At 38.8% G+C, this 22,042-nt stretch overlaps 1 protein-coding gene across 11 annotated transcripts in view; it reads left to right on the top strand.

Moving 5' to 3' along the window:
• Positions 1-22,042, top strand: part of RBMS3 (RNA binding motif single stranded interacting protein 3) — a 1,293,188-nt gene that overhangs the window by 512,420 nt on the left and 758,726 nt on the right. For all 11 annotated transcript variants that reach the window (XM_019660623.1, XM_019660627.1, XM_019660622.1 and 8 more), the window contains exon 4: positions 19,716-19,889. In XM_019660623.1, coding sequence (XP_019516168.1) covers positions 19,716-19,889 — 174 coding nt within the window. The remainder of the gene's footprint in view (positions 1-19,715; positions 19,890-22,042) is intronic.

Below are 22,042 nucleotides of genomic sequence, written 5' to 3'. Positions count from 1 at the left end.
CAATCTCCTGGCAAGAGACCTTGCCACTTTTTCTGAGGGTTACCAGACACTAGGTTCTGCCTTGCCTTTTTTGAAGCAAGTATCCACCCTCTTCAAATGCCAAGTTTCCTTCATTCATTCAGTAACTATTCAGTAAGACCTTATGGTGTTGTAGACACTGTTTTAGGAGGTGGGAGTATCATAGTGAACAAAACTGGTAAAGCGCATGCCTTCAGGGAACTTACATTCTAGTGAGGAGAGATAGATAATAAATAAAGAAAAAGTAAACATATACTATGCCAGGTGGAGATGAATGGTTTGAAGAAAGTAAAAAGGTTATATTTGGTCTCTATTTCTGTGTAACAAATTACTACTAACTAGCAGCTTGAAATAGGACAAATGTATGATCTCACAGTTTCTTTCGGTCAGGAGTCTGCCTGGCTTCTCTGCTTGCGATCTTACACGGCTGAAATCAAAGTGGCTGCCAGGGCTGCTGTCACATCTCAAGTGTGGGGTCCTCTTCCAAGCTCATTTAAATTGTTGGATGAATTTAGCTCCTTGCACTTATAGGACTAAAATCCCTGTTTCCTTGCTGTATGTCTACCAAGGGGCTGTCCTCAACTCCTAGAAACCATCCACCATTTCCTCCCATGTGGTTCTACTCACAACATGGTGGTCACTTCTTCAAGATCCTCAGTAGAATCTCTCTCCTGGTGTGAAACTCTGACTTCCTCGATCTCTGGTCTGCAGACCCAGATTTAAAGGACTCGTGATTAGGTCAGGTCCATCCAGATGATTATCCTTTGTTAAACTCAACTGTGCCGGATAGAATAACCTAATCAGAGAGCTAAAATCCACCATTTTCACAATCTTGGGGATAATGTAAGGCATGTACACCAGGAGGTGGTGATCTTGAGCACCATTTTAGAATTCTGTGTGCCACACAGAATAAGGGGATATATAGGGCAGGAGCACGGTTCCATTTTATATAGGATGGTTATGGCGGCTCCCCTGGCAAGTGATATTTAAACACAGCTATAAGATTTCTAGGGGGAAGAATTCTTTCCAGGATGAAAGAATAGCAAGTGCCAAGTCCCTGAGGCAAGAGCATGCTGAGTATGTGTTAGAGACAGCAGAGAGGCCAGTATGGTTAGAACAAAGTGATTAAGGAAGGGAGTAGAAAGAGAAACCATCAGTGTAGGAGTCTCAGATCAGGTAAGGTCTTGAAAGCAATCTTAAGGACTGTGGCTATTACTTCAAACTGTTGTGTTTTGTGTGTGTGTGTGTGTGTGTGTGTGTGTGTGTGTGTGTGTGTGGTGTGTGTGTAAAATCAAAACTGAAATTCTGATTTTGAAAAAAAAAGTTTATAAAGTTGAGATGCATTTCAAAAAACATATGTGCACATCAAGTATGAGTATTGGTTGATGGTTTGGAATGACAGGCTCGCAGTTATTGGTGGAGGCAGTGAGGTGATGGGGGTGGAGAATGAGAAAGTTTACAAGCTCAGTGTTTATAATGATTAACAAAAATTGCACATTTTCCTGTGATGGAGATTCTGGAGTGAATAAAAATATCAGGACACACACACACACACACACACACACACACACATACATACACACATACACACATACACACATACACACACACACACACTTCATATTAGTGATATTTTCATTTAGACTAAATATATGCCACTTTTTAATTTAAAAACTATTTCAGCTTTAACTTATATAAACAAACTTTCATTTCTTTCCTAATCTTAACCATGATTTTCTGAAGATGTGTGTATTCTTTTTTTATTTATGGATTTGATCCTACAAAGTCGGGACTTCCGATGTGACAGGAAATGTGAGATCAGCTTCTTTAATTGGGCCACATGTTTCCTTTTATGTCTGCAACATCTAATCTGCTTTATCTACTTAGGCATCCCAAAGAAGAAAAATACAAATCTTCAAAATCAATTTAGCAAATCACAGCTTCTGCCTGAAAGGGTTACTGATGTGTATGAGTAACCTGCAAACCCTTTTGCAATATTGGCATTTTTTTGACTATAGAGATACAGATAATCCCCATTTACCTTTCCTACTCACACAGCACCTTTAAAAGTAATGTGCTGAATTTCCAGACATTTCTCAGACACTTACCTGGATGTTTCAATGCTGCTTCAAGATCTGACATTTCCTTTTCCTCTTAGAATTTTTCTGCCAAATCCCCTCGTTGCTGACAGAGACGCCATCTGCTCCATGTGCAGTGACTGAGGATCATTGAAACTGCTCTGTCAGTTTTATTTCAGCATCCAAACAATTGCAAGTTTACTTTCGAAACAGGTTCTCACTCAAAAGCACCTCATTTAAGCTTGAACATCTCTCATGTTAATATCTGCAACCTTGATGCGGAAGTTCTAGAAGCAGCCTTGCCTCACTTGCCTTTCATTGGCCAGTAGTATACTTGCAGAGGGAGAATGACCTTCAGTCCAAATACCTCCCTCATTATGCCAGTGAAAACTGTGGCTATCGGGAGTGATAATTGATCTGGGAGAGGTCAAAGAATTAGAAAACAATGGCTCCCAACCACGTAGCACAGAACATCAGTGAAGAAGTCGCCTCAACAAGCTTCTCAGTATTGTCACTGTCCAATCTCAGACAGCAGTTTGTTCCTTATGTGGGTGGGAGGAAGAGAGGCAGGGATGGAGGGAGAAAGGGAGGGAGGGAGGGAGACAGGGAGACAGGGAGAAAGAGAGGAAGCTCTCTGGTGTCTCTCCTTATAAAGGAGATTCCATCTTGAGGGCCCCACCTTCATAAACTCATCCAAACCTGGTTATCTCCCAAAGACCCTATCTCCAAATACTATCACATGGCAGGATTAGAGCTTCAAAATATGAATTGGGGATGGGGGGAGAGAACAATTCAGTACAGATCAGTCCCATACTTGAAAATTGACTTTTCCCTTTAGGTGACCCCAGGTTTTTATTCTTAGCCTGCTGACTATTTTTATTTAATCATTTGTTTTGATTTGGTTCCTCAGAAATATCATCCAGTAAATAATTTCAACCATATGCTTTTGTTTGGTGCATAGTAAAAAATATGCTTCTCTAACCTACAATTTTCTAACCTTATGTTTAGACTTATCTATCTTTGTTTCTGTAAGGTATTTCCAATTGGATATTCTGTAGGTATAAGGAGCAAAATACTGATAGACATATTCATTTTTCCACCAAAATACTTTTTTTTTTCTTCTCTATCAATCTCATCGATACCACTGTTTTACAGACCTGCCATTTTGGTGATCTTTTCCTCCTTCTGAATTTCAAAATCAATTGTTTTCTGTAATCACATAAAGAAATAGAGTAATTGATTCAAAGCATTTTCTTCCAGTGAATTCTGTTTTCATGCATCATTCTAGTTGTTGGGAAAAGTACAGAGATAAATAAAAAAAGTTGACAGTCTAAAACAGGGTTCAGCAAACTTTTGGAAGCCAAATCCTGGCCACTGCCTGTTTTTGCAAATAAAACTATATTGGCATTCAGCCATGCCCATTCTTTTACAGATTGTCTATAGCTACTTTTGCCCTATAATGGTAGAGTTGAATAATTGCTCCCAAGACTGTATGGGTCCCAAAGATTAAAATATTTACTGTCTGGTCCTTTACAGAAAAAGCTTTGCCACACCTGGATCTAAAAGATGGTGATGTGTGCATGTGTGAGAGAGAGAAAGAGAGAGAGATAAATACATAAACACATATCCTAACACTCTTAAACTTAGATATAACACACACACACACACACACACACACACACACACACACACAAGATGTTACAAAAAGATGTGATAATAAAGATGAAAGAGCAATTTATATATGCTGAAGGGCTACAAATTGGATAAGACTTCACAGAATAGCTCGCGTGCCAGTAGAACATTTGAAAATTAGTGTAATTTTGATAACAAGAGGTTATTAGAGGCAGTTTTTTTAAAAAATAAACATTTACTAAGTATGTACTGATATATTCAAATAGATGGAAAGTTTACTTAGGGTGAGCACCTGTCAGTTCCCTGTGCCTTCTGTACGACCTAGCACAGCACCTTCTACATAATGAGTTAAGAATATATACCTGTTAATTAATTGATGAAATAGTGTGTAGAAAAATGCCTGATAAAATTCTGCAGCATGAACTGTAACAATGTTGAAAAGACATAATTTCTGGCAGGATTTCCTGGAGAGAATGCATTTTGATCATTGCAACCAAAACTGTGTAGTGGATAGGAAGGTTCTTGGGTGATGATGACCTTTTTTTTTTTTCCCACTAAGTTTCAATTATTACTCTAGCCTTAATTCTCTCATACCTAGTTCAGTTTTCAATCTCTGATGATTTTTCATGGCAGGTAGAGAGTACATTGTTCACCTTATAATGAAAACTCCGCATCGTCTGTGTCCTTTGAAGTAGGAACTGAAGAAGAGCTACTAATATTAGATGAGCTTGATGCCAAGGGCAAACCACTTCTGGTACTTGGCCATGCTTTGCAGCAAGGAAACAGTAATTTTATAGAATTTTCCACTAATAGGCTGCTCCTATGTCTTTAGCCAATGGGAATTTAATTTTTTTGGGTACTGGGCCTAATTGAATTAGCTCATCACCTTAAGCTTATACTAATATCTTAGGTAATAGCCTTAAGCTTTCTGCCTTTTGAACTCAGTCTATTTGCATGGTTTTAGTTACTGATCATTTGAAGTCTCCAGCCATGAGTTTTCTGCTGAATGCCAAGTTCACTGTCCTCCACATAGTAGACACATAGACATCTCAGCTTCCATGTGTTCAAAATTAAATTAATTATCTTTTACACCCTCCTACCTCATAATGATGATCATCTTTCTGTGCTCCCTGGCAGCTCCTCCTACATATATCTCAAACCTACCTACTTGCACTTAACCTTGATTGAGGCCACGATCACCTCCTGTCTGCACCCCTGAATGCCTTTTCTAAAATCACATCCTCACCCTTTGGTCTGCCCCCTGCCCCCATTCTTTTTCCAGGGACTTCCAGAATACCTGCTATTAAATGCAAATCTAATCACTCACACACCTGAGTGAACTATTTTACTGGTTGTCTTTACTTTGTCCTTGGGTAAAGATTTAAATTCCTAAAACCCTTCTGGACAGGTGCCTCCCTACCTCTCCAGCTACTCCCCCTCCCAGTTCCTTGAGCCTGTCTCCTGAAAAACAGCCCTCAGGGCACTGCTCTCTCCCTTAACCCTGGACACAATGAAATTCTCTCTAGAACCCTGCTTCCTAAACCTTCACATAATCAGGGCCATTCTTTCAGTATCTCCATTCTCTCTTCATCTGGAGCACTCTTCCTTATCTTTCAGCTACTATTTTAAATAGTATATCTTCTAGTATTAACCCAGCAGTATACACCCTTCCCTTGCATTTTCTTCCCCTGCAGCCACATTATGGTAGGGAGCCCCTGTTCTATATTCTCATTTTACTATGTACTTCACTATTAAAACAATTATGTCACTATTTGTGTTTTGGGTTTTTTTTTTAACTTTTTCTACATATTAGTTTATATATTTGTATACAAAACAACATAATGATTAGACATATCACAGTGTGATAACCCCTCCCCCCCAAGTCTACTGCTCCTCTGACATTGTACTCCTATACTCTTACACAGCTATTACATACCACTGGCTATATCCCTTATGCTGTACTTTACATCCCGTGACTGTACACAGGGTGCCCAAAAAAATGTGTACACATTTTAAGAAAGGAAAAAAGCTGTATTAAAATTGTACTGATGGTAACCACTTTGAGCACCTCTTGTAATTGTAGAAGTCAAATGTGACCAGTGTTCATCTTTTGCTGTTGGTATATATGGAGCATTACAACTTTAATACAGTTTTTTCCTTTCTTAAAATGTGCATAAAGTTTTTCGGCACCCTCTGTATATATATAATTATACTTGGCATTCAATGTTGTTCTACTTCAGCTTCAAGTGTACATCGCAGTGGTCCCTATTTATGTGTTTGTTCAAATGCCTGTCTCCCTTGCTAACTATTAATCTCTATTAATATCTTTCTTATGGTTGTAGTCCCAGACACTACATAATACCTGGCCCATTGTAGGTCCTCATTAAATAAGTGTTTAATGAATGAATGGATGGGCGATTCATGTGGAACATACTGTGTGCTAGATATGGTTCTAGTTGCAGAGATAAGAAGATGATTAACTCCTGTCCTAGCATCACTCATGATCTAGCACTGAAATTCCTCTTAAAACAGATAAACTAGCTTACTTCTTGACATCAAGCTATGAACAGACGTGTAAGAATCGTTTCCATTTATCTTATTGTCATTTATATAGGCTAATTTGATTTGGGGGGATCAGCCCATTCCAGGCTCAGTCACTCTGGGGCTGTGGGAGTGTCCTCCAGGGATGTTCTATTCCACTTTAACTTCCAACACACTCATGCAGGAGCGATAGTGCGCTTGGGCTCATTGAATGTGCACTGAGCCAGGAATTAGCTGTAAAGTGACTGTTAGTGTGGGAAAGAAACGTAAGTGTTAGAATCAATTACTCAGATATAAAGAAATTATCCCCTGCTAGGCTGATTTTATTTTATTTTTGTATTTAGGAGGAAAGAAAGGAAGGGGGGGAGGGAGGAAAAGAGGTAAAAAGGAAAGGGCAAGAGGGATAGAAAAAAGGCTTTCATAAATTCTTGTCCCCAAGTTATATGTTTGTGTTGTTTAAAAAAGAATAGTAGTGCTTTAATTCAGTAATAATTATGAGTAACATTTAATGAGTTTGAGACTCTATTAAATGTTGTATTTATTTATTCCCAATGACAATCTCATGAGGTTGGTTCTAATATCAGTCTAACTTGACAGAAAAGGGAGCTGAGACACAGGAAGGTTGAGTAGGAAAACCATACTGCTGTGTGTCTGTCCTTTATTACTCATACAAAATACTTCACTTCTGATACTTTTGATCACCAAATGTCTGGAGGTTTTTCCCCATACCAAGGAATGCTGTGACACCGGCTGGGTGTCCTACAGTTTCACTCAATTCTGACACTGTCTTCCTAGAGATAGCATCAGATCCCACAGGGTAGGTGCTCAGTCCCACAAGGCTGCCCTTTCTCTCCCACTCCTCCTTGTCCCCTACCCCACACTCACACTTCAGATGCCAATCACAAGTTCAAGGTGTCATCTATGTTTCTGACCTACTGACTATATATAGATCAAGGTTCTCACGACCCGCTCTTGGGCTCAGCTAATTTGTTAGAGTGACACACAGAACTCAGAAAAACAATTTCCTTACTAGATTACTAGCTTATTTTAAAAGAATGTGATAAAGAATACATAAAGATGGACATCCAGATGGAAGACATGCATAGGGCAAAGTATGCAGGAAGGGGTAGGGAGCGTCCATGCTCTCTCCCGGCACCTCTACATGTTCACCAACCTGGAGGCTGCCCCACCTGAACGCCTTACTTTTGGGATTTTAATGGAGGCTGCATCATGTAGGCATGATCCATTATTAACTCTATTTCCAGCCCCTCTCCCCTCTCTGGAGAATGGGGAACTCCAAACTTCTAATCATGGCTTCATCTTTCTGGTGACCAACCCATATCCAGGAGCCCACCAAGAATCACCTCATTAGAAAAAAAGACACTCCTGTCACCCAGGACATTGTGAGGAATTTAGGAGCTATGTGTCAGGAACCAGTATATGTATATTTTTCACAGCCCACACAACGTGGTCTCTGGCCACAGTCCCATTACAGCAAAGTGATATACAACTCAAAAGATACTGGCACATGGTTAGAATCCCATTTAGTCATTAATAATTAGTCTAGTCCATCATCATATCACATAAAAATGTCTCCCTGGGCAAGGCCACTCAGGTTTGCATATGTCCATTTGATCTTGCCAGGTTCCAAAAAGCAAGAGTGGTCTTGGCAAACATATGTCTTCACCCTTTCAGGCATCTGTTATAATTGACTAAAAGACAATATCATCTCTTGCTCTGAGTCTCTTTTGAGCTGGTAATGTAATAGTGAATTCTCTTCTATACATACCCATTTATTCATTCTTTTACCCTCAGCTACTATTCCTTCTACTCTCATTTATACCAAAACTCTGCTAACTTTGGAAGGGCTCTTAGGTTTGGCCACTGTGCTGGTCTACATTGTAGGCAGTGATACTAATCTGGAAACTAGTCTAGCAACAGTTGATTGTCCTTCAGACAGGGTAGGTGCAGAGCCAGTGGGCGAGTTTTACCACCAGGCAATGTTGCCACATTCACTGTTAGCCCTGATAATACCACATGGGGTGAGGGCACATCCTGCCCCATCAGGCCTTAGGAATTCTGGCATAAGTGTTTAAAAACATAGCTACAGCTTCTTGCTTAGGAATCATTCCTGTTTCCAGCACTTATAGTTGCAGCCCTGGTCCTGTGACCACTCTGTCAAGTAGGGGGACAAATAAAAGTGAGGTGGCATGGGAAATAAAAAAAAAAGAAGTATAGTCATTATATTAGCAATTTCTCCTCTTATAAAGAATTGCATAATCATACCAGCATCCTAAGGGTATGGGAATTTACCAGTTATAAAGTTGGGAGACAGCTGAGCCCTGGGCTTTGACTTACCTGTTCCTTTCCCAGATAAGTTTGTAAAAGCAACTGAGAGAATGTGAAATTGCCTCTCATTCATATTCATTCTAGAGACCATCTTTCCAATCTCCAAAGTACTATGAGTCATTATAATAATTAGTACTTAATAGTGGACAGAGCTTCTTTTCAGTCTGTCTTAATAAATAGAGGTTTACTAGTCAACGGTAGTTCCCAGTGTCTAGGAGACAGCATCTGATTAGTTAGAGTGGATCTAGTGACTGGTCCAATGAAATACAAGGAGGGAGTGGGAAGTCACCTGGTGTAACCTGGTTGGTCTAGGGATAATCTTCAGTAGGAGCTGGGAAAGCACCAGAGTGGCTGACAAAGGCCCTAAGACATGTCTCCAGCGCATAGAGAATGTTTTGTCACATTCTACTTTTTTGGAGTTTTGAAGGTAGACATAACAGAATTAAATGACAGAAAGCGCCATGTTTTATGATTATTTTATAAAAAGGGCCTCTGATAAGTAAAACTCACTCAGATACTTTACACTTACAAGTCATGAAAAAAGCGATGCTGGAAAAATAAAGGCTATCCCCATGTCAGGGGAGCAACAATAACACTAACAAAAAAAGCCTCGTTTTTCTCAGAGAAGCAGCTCTGCAGAGACCAAGCGAGAGACTCATCTTTGAGAAAGGGTGCGAAGATAACATAACACCTCAGTCAGAGGAGGGAAGACATTCCCTGTTCCTCTGGGGCAGTAGGGTGTGAGAAGGACTTAGACGTGTCTCCGCATCTCCGCCTTCTTCCACTTGAGTGTCATGATTTAGATCCATTTAAAAGGATTTATTTAAAAGAAGTATCTTATTGTCATAGGGGCAGTCTCCCCCTCCCCCTCTCCCTCCTCCTCCCCCTCCCTCTCTCCTTTGTAAACAAAGAAAGTCACCACTTGTCCCACACAGGGTGCAAAGACAGGTTTGGTGTGGGTTTTCCTGTTCATTCAGGCTGTGTTTTCAGCTGATTCTAAGTGAAATCTGTAGAAACCACACAGCGGGAATTCTTTGCTTGAGGCACGGGGTGGGAAGGGAACTTTGAAAACCCTATTGAAACTCTGAGAGCTGTTTGTTGGGTAGAAACTGTTCTTTGGAGACTTCCTCACGGGCAGTTTGGGAAATAAACACACACAGGAAGTCATTTAGCCTCTTTGTGAACTTCATGTTGACATTTGCTTACCAAAAAGTTCATTGTGGGTACTTTAAAAAAGGCAGATATATGTGTGTGCATAGATATGTGTGTGTGTGTGTGTGTGTATGCACACGTATATGTATGTGTGTCTATAAACGTTTTCTAATTCTCCCATATCACACTATTTGTAATGTGATGCTAAAAATAAAATCAACAATCGGAACAAAAAGAATAATAAAAAATACAGATGTGGATACCTTTTACAATACTGCGTTTTCAGGAGTAGAAGCTAGATAATGTTATATTTCTAATAAAATCTTTGACAATCTTCTGATTGGCCTTTACACTAACTGTTTGACCAGGGATGTCACTATTTATGCGCAATGTTTGGTTCATGCTTTTTATCTTTACTTATATGATTTTGACTTTAGAACTGAAACGACGTTAAAATCTTCAGTGAAGGGTCAGTGAATCGCTAATGTCAACCGGAAATGATGATTTTAAAAGCCGAAGGCGAAGCACAGTAAACACATTTTACAGGTGAAAATGAAGGTACACGGAGAAGGAGAAAGAATACCAATGTCCAGAAAGACACTACTTGGTTGTTAGGAAGAGAAATCCACTCAGACCGGTGAAGGCAAAGGCCGAGTGAGTCCCTGGAGAGGTTCACAGGATCCCGGTGAGACGCGTTACAGCCTTATGGGAACCGGAAGCCCTTGGCTTCTCTCTGCATCTGCGCCACATGGTCTCTGAACTCTGCTTCTTTCCGCACATCTGCTCCTTTCACTTTGCATAGTCAGTGGTCATTTAATGGCAATTTCTATTCAAGATCACCTAAGCAGGAAAGAAGGATTTACTATCTGATTGCAGGATGTCTTATGGAACTCAGGATAAGGGAGTATGGCCAGGTGTTCAAGAGACCAGAGCCAAAAACTATAAAAGTCATCCAGAACTGAAATGTTCCTTCTATCTCCTTCAAGCAAGAGTATTTCTTGTGGGTTACTGCCTATACTTTCTTTTTTGCCCCTCCGCCCTCACTTTCACTCTTACTCCCCCACCTCTTCCCAGATGGGCTTTCTTTGTTCCTACATTCATGCAACCAAACCTCAGTTCTTCCTTTGCATTGCTTCTTAGTTCAAATGCCTGGTGGAGCTTTATGAGTCATTGAATGGAGGTGACTTCCTAGTTGAATCAGACTCAGGCTGGGGAGGTAACCTTGAATAAACAGGTCTATATATGCCTATCCTGTGTTCAGCAGGAGTTGTGGGAAGATTAGCTGGGCTGCTAAACTGGTAAAACACATCTACTACAATAATTATCATAGGACTCTGTTAGTACATGTAGTGTGTTCCATGTATTTTAATAACATTTATTATAAAGGATATAAATTCTCCTTAAGACTAATTTTAGCAGGGTTTTAAGGTTACCATTGGAATGTACTTAAAGTAATTTCAGTGTAAATTTATTGACTGTATTTCTAGAATTATCTTGCAATTCCCTTCTGCTGAGGAGGATTCACTGATGGAAAATGGACAATTTTAAAGGAGACAAATCTGGGTAGTTTGGATTGGCTGTGGTATTATCAGTGATAATTGAACTTGATTTAACTTGAGTACATGATCATGTGAGAGTGATATTGCCAACATGGAACGGTGGCATTATTTCATAATCACGGGTGATGCTCAGGCCTTCATCTCGCAATTTTGTGCTCTTCTAGATCACTGACTTTCTCTATGTATTTATATTAACATATCCCCATAATAGTTTCTCTCTCAGTCTCTCTTTCAGAGTGTTGTATAGGGTTCATTCCTAAACCATATTCTTTGGAGGTGACAAGTTGTTAATCCCATAATCAACCCTAGTTCTGCATGTGTTGAATCTTTTAGCTCTGTATCCTTACTAGCTGTGTGTCCTTAGGCAAGTTGCCTAAATTCTGTACATCCCTGTTTCTTAAGTAAAATACAGATAACAACACTTACATCTTTTGATTATTCTGGGAGTTCAGAGAGACAATGTATGAAAGACACATAATGGCAAATATTCTATAAACATCACTATTATGAGTACTACCATTGTACTTATTCTCAGAGACATGGAGAAGTGTTTATAGTAGCTGCTTCTGGTGATATCACATCCCCCTAACCCCATCTCTGACTTAGCTCTGATTTCAACTGCAACTAGGATGGATGATTCTTATTCACCAAGCAGTGACAGTATCCTACCTGAGTTTACCTGTGTGGCTTTGCACTTTCTGCCCCAGAGCTTCTTCTGCTGCCAAGAGAACTCATCCTCCCATGTCAACACTCAGTGGAGAGTGCTGGGGGTGATGGCTTCCTAGAAGGCAACCCTTACCCAGTAGGGGACAGAAGCCAGTCCACAGATACTTCAGCATCCCTTCTTTCAGTGGACAATTCTGGATGGCATTTTGAATGCTTTTGAGGTCTTAGCAGAAGTCACTGCTTTTTACCTTACAGCATAGATCCCAATAACACACATTAATATTGATTTTGCCCTCATTTTCTGATCCAGCCTCACTGTTCTTTCCCCCTGATTTTTGTAATTACTCCCATCCACTCCTCTCCCTAACACCCAAACCAGTCCTTGTCTTAGAATCTGTTTTAGAGAGATTCCAAACTAAGACAGTGAAATAGTAGAGTTTTTGAGAGCATAGATTGTGGTGTTCCCTGCCTGGGTTGGAATCAACTCACCTGCTTAGTGGTTATATGTCCTTACATTGTGTTATCTCATTTTGTACTTCCTTAGTTTCCTCTCCTATAAAATGTAGATAATAATAGTAACTTCCTCATAATATTTTTATAAGTAATACATGAGTTATCACAGTATAAATATAAAACACTTAGAACAATGTCTGATAGGTAGAAAGTTGCATGTAAGTGTTATGTCTTAATGTCCTCTTGTAGCACTTATTCAATTGTCTAGAAATCTTAACATTAGTTATTCTCTTCTTCGTCATTGCCTTTTTTCCCTAGTACAACTTCCTTCTGCCCTTCCTTTATCTTCCTTTTGTTTGCTCGTGCTGACTAAGTAGAGAAAACAGCAAGTGTTCCCTGGAGATGTGTAATTTCTGGGAGCATATAAGAGGGCCCTTGTTACGTGCTATGCTCAATTTTTCCTTGCTCCAACAGTCCTGCCTCCTGATCGGTTGGCAGATACCAGATGATGCTGCCAGCTCTTCCTTATTCAGAGACTCTTTATCCAGACTCTTTGCTCTTCTCGCTGGCTGCCTGCCTTTTGGCTGTGAAATGCTGTCTGGCATTGCTCTCAGAGGGCGTGCCAAGGAGGGAAAAGATAGCGGAACTCAGATTAGCCAATTATGGGGTCTAGAAAATCAGGCCTTTTGGATCATTGCGCTTCAGTTTTCTGAGCCATCTCTATCCTCCATTACCATGAAAAATTCAGAGTCAGCCTTTTGCAATGGCAGTATATTTTTCTTTGAATGAGATATAATTAAGAGGTAATAAAATGCACAGATCTCGTGTTCAGTTTGATAAGTTTGGCAAATGTATGCATTCTTGTAATGACCATCCAAAATAAGATGATTTCTATCACCCCAGAAAATTACCTTATTTCTCTTTCTAATCTATCCCCTTAAACCCTCTCCCAGCAACCACTTTCTGATTTCTATTACTATATATAGTTGCCTCATCTTGGACTTTGTATAAATGAAATCACACATATCTATTCTTCTGCTTCTGATTTTCTTTTATTTAGCACGATCTTGAGTTTCATCTGTGTACCTGTGTATATCAGAAGTTTGTTCTATTTTATTGCTGAGTAGTATTCCATTATATGAGTCTATTCTCGTTTTTTTCAATCCATTCTCCTGTTGATAGACATTTGAGTAAGTTCCAGTTTGGGACTATTATGAATAAGGCTACCACTCACATTCTTATAAAAGTATGTTTGAGTAAATATATTTTCTTTTAGGTAAATAACTAAGGGTGGAATTTCTGGGTCTTAGGTGAAAGCATGTTTAATATTTTAAGACGCTACCAAGTAGAAACCATACTGTTTTACCCAGCCACTGACAATCTATGAGAGTTCCAGGTCCTCAGTAACCTCATCCACTTTTAGTACTGTCAGTCTTTTTAGTTTTAAGTACTCTAATGAGTATAAACTGGTACCTCATTATAGCTTTATTTTATATTTTCCTGATGACTAATGACTTTGAGCACCTTTTTACCGTGCTTATCAACCATCCCAATATCTTCTTGGGTGCATTGTCCTTTCAAGTCCTTAATAGTAGTATAGTCAAGCCAATTTAACCAATATTTTTGATTCCCTGCTCTCAATCATGCAGAAGGAAAATGAGAGCATCTGGGGTCCCACGGCAGATACAAAGAAACTCAACGAATCATCATTTAGTAGCAGATACTCTGCCCATACCTTCTTGGCACTTTGCCAGAGCATGTCAGCAATGTCCTGGGGCTCACTATATGAGAATTTTTTTTATTGTCTGTGGTAGGGCAAGCTAGAAATTACAGGGAATTAATGCTTCCAGAAGCAGCTCTTAGCCAATCATGGGTGGGAGTCAGAGGTTAAATACCTCTGCTTCCTTGCACTCTGAGTAGAGTAACTCTGAAGCATGTTCTACACTATTTCCAATAGCCCCCTATCCCCACCCCCGATGGAAGTGAACCTTGGTTTTCCACAATAACTTATTTAATGATACAAACTTATTAACTATTCCTTTCTCTGTCACATTTTGTGTCCTCTTACTGATTTTCTGTAGGATCGTTCCCAAAATGAATTACTTGTACTCAAGTCTTGCATTATGATTTCCTTCTGGAAAAACACAGCTGAGATGCATATCCCTAAAAATGTGTGTTGGGACATAACACTTGTTGTGAGAGAGACTAATTAAGAGATTGATGAGTTATGCTGATGAAATGATGGCATTGATTTCCTGAGCAGCCACACAAATGATGAAAGGACCAGATGAATATCACAGAAAATCAGTAATGCCAGTGTCTAGTAGAAGCAAAAATCCCTATGGATTGGTGGCTGAGGGTTGCAATAGGTTTTCTAGAAAAGGTAGAGTCTGGTAGGGATATTAAAGCCTGAACTGAGAGCAGGGGAGGACATCTAGGAAGTAGATGGGTTGTGACAATGGCATACATGTATACCTCATATTTGGAGTAGCAGTCTTTTTGGAGGTTGAGATTATAAGGAAAGTGACAAAAAAACAATAATATGCCTTGAATTGTTGGTTAAGATCAAATTGGATTCTAAAATGAAAGCCTAGGAAAGTTGGACATTTTCTCAGACAGTGGAGAGCCATTGGACATTTTTCAGCAGGAAGTAACACAGTGCAAGTAGATTTCTAGCAAAGCTAACGCAGTGTCGTTGTGATGGATCAATCAAGGTTTCAGTTAGAAGGCAGTTTAGGTGACTGATATAAACTGATAAAATCCTCAAGATGGGCAGTGGTAATGGGAATGGAAAGGACATCAATTCAAGACTATTAAAAAGATTCAATAAGATTCAGTGACACTGATCCTAGAAAGTTGGAGGACAAATATATGAGTCAAAGTTGATCTAAAGCTTCAAGGCAGCTGGTTTTAAAAATATCGCCATAACATTATCAGAAATAAATAAATTATGGGGAGATGAAATTTTAGAATAAAACAATTCATTTCATTTTATACACAATAATTTAAATGGTTCCATTTGTGGTGAATGCTTGTTATACATCCATGTCCTGCAAGTATTTTAAGATTTGAGGCTAGAATTTAGGAGACAGTTTGGACTGTTAAATTACATCTGAGAGTCATCTTCTTGGAAGCAATACTTAAAGCTTTGGCCATAAATAAGAGTACAAAGGAGGGAAGTTAAAAGAGTAAACTTTCAGAAAAAGAAGTGAGAAAAAAAATTTCTTGTGCAACTGCAAAAAAAAAAATCTAGGAATAAACTTAACACAGGATGTGAAGGATCTATACACTGAAAACTACATGGCATTATTAAAAACATTGAAGGAGACACCAGGAAATGGAAAGATATTCTGTGTTCATGGATTGGAAGAATTAACTTAGTTAAAATGGTCATAGTACCCAAAGAAATATAAGATTTAATGCAATCCCCGTCAAAATCCCAAAAGCATGTTTTAAGGAAATAGAAAAAAAAACAACAATAAAATCATCAGATTTGTATGGCACCACAAAAGACCCTGAATAGCCAAAGCACTCCTGAGAAAAAACAACAAAGCCAGAGGTATCACACTCCCTGACTTCAAATTATACTACAAAGTGACTGGAATCAAAACTGTATGGTATTGGCAGAAAAAAAGATGCACAGATTAATGGAACAGAGTTGAGAGCCTAGAAATAACCCATATATATATATATATATATATATATATATATATATATATATATATATATATATATATATATATATAGGCAAATAATTTTTGACAAAAGAGCCAGAAACACAATGGAGAAAAGAAAGCCTCTTCAATAAATGGTGCTGGGAAAATTGAAAATCCACATGCAAAAGAATGAAACTAGACTGCTATTTGTCACCATACATAAATATTAACTCAAAATAGATCAAAGACCTAAATATAAGACTAAAACAATAAAATATATAGTAGACAACATAGGTACTAAATTTATGTACATTGTTCTTAGAGAAGATTTTATGATTTTGACCTCAAACGGCAAGAGAAGTAAGAGCAAAAATAAATGAATGGGGCTATAGCAAACTAAAAAGCTTCTGCACAGCAAAAGAAACCATCAACAAAACAAAGAGACAGCCAACCAGATGGGAGAAGATATTTCCAAACAACGCCTTTGAAGGGATTAATGTCCAAAATATATAAAGAACTTATACACCTCAACAACAAAACAACAAACAATCCAATTAAAAAAATGAGCAGAAGACCTGAACAGACACTTCTCCCAAGAAGACATACAGTCGACAGATATATGAAAAGATGCTCAACTTCACAAGATATTGGGGAAATGCAAATCAAAACCACAATGTGATACCAACTCATACATTTTAAAATGGCTATTATCAAAAAGACAAGCAATAACAAGTGTTGGAGAGGCTGTAGAGAAAAAGGAGCCCTCACACTGCTGGTGGGAATGTAAGTTGGTATAGCCACTATGGAAAACAATATGGAGGTTCCTCAAAAAGTTAAGAATAGAGTTATCACATGACCCAGCAATCCCTCTTCTGGTTATCTACCCCCCACAATTGAAAACATTTATTCATAAAGATATATGAACTCCTATTTTCATTGCAGCATTATTTGTGATGGCCAAGACATGAAAACCAAGTGTGTTTTGAAAGATGATTGGATAAAGAAGATGTGGTCTATATATAAATGGAATACTCCTCAGCCATAAGAAAAGATGAAATACTGTCATTTGCAACAACATAGATAGACCTTGAGAATATCATGCTAAGCAAAATAAGTCAGATGGAAAAATAAGTTGAGGATCATATGATTTCACTCATATGTGGAATATAAAACTGATAGCAACACATGAACAAGACCAAAACTTATAGACACAGACAACAGTATGGACATGATCAGAGGGGAAGGAGAGGGTGGCAGGAGGTAGAAAAAGGTAAAGGGGGTCAAATATAGCACCGGAAGGAGATTTGATTTTGGGTGGTGAACACAATGCAATGTACAAATGATGTATTATAGAACTGTACACCTGGCAAAAGACATCATTTAGAGAGAACAAAAAGGAAGACAGGCAAGTAGGTGAGATAAGACGGTGCTGTCAGGAGGGTCAGGGAGTCAGAGAAAGGTTATTGAATGATGAGGGGATCAACACTGGTAGAGCCTTCAGAGGCCAAGGAGGATGAAAACTCCTTGAGCTGTGGGAAAGGCAATACATGATCTTGACCTCATTAGACCCTCAGCCTGGTTGAAGAGCTGAAATTTACATATGTGAGAAGCAATACAAAACAACATAATCACATGCGAAAATGTTTGAGCGGCATTGTGAGAGCTATGTAATAGCAGGAAAGCAAGGGGTCAGCATAAGCTAGAGGCAGAGGTGCAACTTGAGCATAAATTTTGCAAAAAAGGTAGAGAAAGGAATCTGCATGAGGAAGACCACCCTGAATGAAATCGTTGAGGAGAGACTGAAGCTATCTGGGAACATAATTAAACTAAGAGATGAGGGTATTTACAAACTTACTTATGCATGCACTGTCTGCCTTTTTCAAGAATTTTAAGCTCCCTGAGCTAATCTAAATGTGAAAACAGATAAAGAACCAGACCAGGTCTAGTCTTGAGAAAGTTACCCATAGAATCAATCTATTGAACTAGTGAGAGTGATTAATTTTAGTGACCATAGATGCAGAGCAGAAAACAAGTCACTTTGGGGGCCAAAGGCAGTTTTGTGGGCAGGCTTATTTAGTCTGTGAAGTGACTGCATACCTGTTACAAATAAAGATTTTTCTTTTGTTTTGTTTTTTAATATAATAATAATGAGCTTTCATTCTTAGAACCAAATACAAACACCCTAATGTTATAAAAGCCCACTATTACTTTTCCAACACAGGTTTGTCCTGGGGAGCAGTGCAGTGGTGTATACCTCTGCATTTCTGCACCTGTCCTTCTCATGGAACTATTGAACCCTTGGATGGCACACGCAGTTAGTTAGGGTGATGGACAATGACAGTCAAATAAATGTGTCTGCCTTAACAAGGCTGTCTTCTCCTGTTTGGGGTTTAAATATTTTAAATTGTTTACCTGTAAATCATTGATTTATGTTTTCTTTTCCCTTTCCAAGTATTTTGAGGCTAAAGAAAGTGTCTTTGAATTATTGCGGTCCTTACTTTCCTTTGGTTACTCTCAGATGCCCAGATCTGTCTTCATAAAAGTTGTTCCTCTAAGTATGTAATGGTATCAGAATCTAGCTCAATGGGAAACACAATATCAGATAAAAGTTTCTTCCCCACTAAGCTTCCTGAATATAATGGCAATGAGATTAGCACATTTTCCCAGTGATTGAGTTGGCATGTGTCCATAGATTTATAAATAGAATTTATTGTGAAAGTTACTCTGCTACTTGGGTAAGTAGCTATTGCAATTTGATGATAGAAAGTGTTCTCTGAAAAGAAACTATTATATGCTTTATATGTCATGGCCATCTGAGGACAAAGAAGGACAGAAGATACAAGCGACTTTTGTTTTTAGTTCATTCTACCCTATATGCAATTATGAGCAAGCAGATATATTTAACATTTGGCAAATTTATAGATAGTTACCTTTTTCTCTATTCTTAATTACATTAGTAGAGCCAATTGGGAGTAAATGACAACTTCAAATCTATCATTTTACTGTCTAGGTACTGTTGAAATATATTCAGATTTCTGCTGATGTCTTCTAAAAGAGATCAATAATCTCATGAAACTTGAAGACAGTTTAGTGTCAAAAGCCAATCTGTGCCTCAATCCAGTCTTCATAAACTGATCTTTGTTTACTGCATTCAGATGAGGCTAATGGTGAATTTCTAAGATTAGTGCTGTGATGAAAGGAAATTTATGTAATTGAAAATATCACTGTTGCTGTCACCACTACAACAGATCTCATTTCTGAAGGCTGGAGTTGCCTGTTGTACCTAGGAAAACATAAAAAAAACCCAGGAAACTGCTTTCCATAAGATCAGTTTCAGTGAGCCCTGGTGCTTTGTGATCCAGTCTAAATTCTAATGGGGAGAAAACACTTTTATCCTAATCCGGACAATATTTAATGCCTCCTCTTAAGACATCAGCCATTTCCCTTACCCAGCTGAGTTCTGTGCCATGATCATTCATGAGAACGGATGCTGATAGAGATATACGTGTGTGTGTGTGTGTGTGTATGTGTGTGTGTGTATGTATGTGTATGCAGCTGAATTGGGTTTTATGCACAGCTGTCTTTACATTGCATGCCTTTCTTCTTGACAGTCTAGCTCCACAGTGAGAGCCTATCAAACGAGTAAGTCAAGAGTGACCATGAGCCCCGGCTTCAGCTCCCAGTGGAATAGCAGCCAACCAGCCTGGAATACATACTCCTTTCCAAGAGCAAGCTTGCACTACCAGTCCCATGCCAGCTACACCTACTGCACTGGACACCCTGCTGTAAGTACCCCACGTTTCCCTATTTAGTAAGCTGGATGCTTTACCTAGGTACATGGCGAATCCAGAGTTGGTGTCTCTCTATTAAATGGGCAGTTTCTTTCCAATGCTGTAACTCTTCTAAGGCAAGAATATGCTGCTCTCGAGTAACGGAGATGAGGGGTGGAGAACGTCTTATGTGTTTAAACTACATATGTTTAGGTGACCTTTGCTGAAAATTGGTATTTCATTTAAAGGTGTCTCTCGGTGAAATAGGTTGGCAGAATTTTCGGAATGGTGTTGGTGTGGAGGCTGTTTGTACGTATGTCTGGTTTCATTTTCTGGCATACTCATGGCTGTTGCTTATGAATTTATTTGGTTGCTTTTGCACTGAGAGAGGGTGTCTTTCAAAATAGCACAGGTGAGCCCATAGAACCAGTCTGTACCCAGTTTCCTCAGTGGCCTTGTTGCTATAGTTAAACAGAAATTAACATGTACATATCAATTCATCAGTAGTGTGTTTTCCAGATACTGCTACAAAGAACTCGGAGGTTGTTAGCATAGATGACTCAAAGAGCAAAAGAAATAAACCTTTAGTGGAGAGAAGTAAACTCATGAAATTTGAGAACCTTTTAGGACAGGGTTACCTGTTTTGGCCATCATGTGTTTTCCTGTGTCTCAGTAAGATTAGTAAGATTTTTGTTATTTTTAAATTACACTTGCACACTTGAAAAAGGGCATAATGAATGTTGATTGGGAAGACGTTTGTTTACTGCTAAAGATCCAAACACAAGACTCCTGGGTAATGAGAGACATTTGAAACTGAGGCATGCTTCTCATAGTAACGCCTCCCATTGTTGGTAACTGTAGACATGTAAATTTTTCAGCTATTTACAAGGCCCATGTGGACTTCTGCACTTCTGCTATCCTGTTTGCATTTCAAGGTTATGGAATCATACAGTGTCCTCAGTGTCTAAATTGAGAGAATGTATCTCCAATATCACGTCATAAAGACACTTAAAAGGAGACTCAAGAAATCCACTCAAAATGTAAATTGGTATAACTCTGTTAAAAGGTGATTTGGAAATAACTGTCAGAGTTTAAATTGCACATACCTTTGAGTCGATAATTAAACTTTTGGCACTTAATTGGACATGTGCAAAGATGTATGTGCCACGACAATGTTAACACCATTTTGAAATTACTTGGGAAAGGAACCTAAATAACCTCATTTATCTTAATCATTCAGTTTTTTTCAACAACAATTTATTAAGCATTATTATGCATTTATTATATTCCAACATTTTTCTCAGTGAAAAGGGCACAGGAATGAACAAGACCAAGTCTTGCTCTCACGGATCTTCCATTCTAGGGAACAGGGAAATGAGGAATTACATAAATAAACAGATGGATGAATAAAAAATAACACACAGGTCAGAAAAATATACAGTAGTATTAAATGCTACACGGAGACTCAAACTAGGTGGAGATAATGGAGAATGATTGGGTGGCTATGGGAGTTGTATGGCCAGCCAAGTCCTCACTCGGGAGGCCAGCATTTACATGAAATATGAATAAAAGGAGAATTAATGATGCAGAGTTCAGGAGGAAAAACATGCCAAGCAGAGGAAGCCGTGGGAAGGAGCTGAAGCAGGAATGAGCCTGAATGTTCATCACACAGAGAGAAAAGCCAGTGCACCTGGAGCTTAACTGGGCAAGAACGGAGGGAAATATGATGAGAAAGGCAGGGGCCAGACTAGGTAGCACTTTGTAATCCAGAGTGAGGGGTTTCTATTTTACTTAAGTACAATGGGAGACGCTCGGAGTGTTTTAAGCAAGGAAATTATATGACATAATGTTTTTAGGACTCACTCTGGCTGCTGAGTGAAGAATTTCTGTTAGAGGAACAAGAAGGAAATCAGGAAATCAAATTAGGGAGTATTATACACACACTCATGCACACACACACGTAGGTGTGTGTAGTTACTTCTGTAGAATGAAACTGAAGTTCTGCAGTAAGAGGAAGACTTTTTCTTGTATTGGGTTGTTGGAAAAGTCATGACGTAGTTTGTCTATGTTTTTCAAAGGTCATTTATTTATATAAAGAACAAAGATCAATCAATGATATATTGCCCATTTTGTTCCATAACCTTTTGCCGTCTTTCAGTGAGCTTCAT

The sequence above is a fragment of the Hipposideros armiger genome, unplaced genomic scaffold (assembly GCF_001890085.2).
Source record: "Hipposideros armiger isolate ML-2016 unplaced genomic scaffold, ASM189008v1 scaffold_322, whole genome shotgun sequence".
In the NCBI taxonomy this organism is placed as follows: Eukaryota; Metazoa; Chordata; class Mammalia; order Chiroptera; family Hipposideridae; genus Hipposideros; species Hipposideros armiger.
The sequence above is the reverse complement of the archived record's forward strand: the minus strand, read 5'-3'. Positions and strand labels throughout refer to the sequence as shown.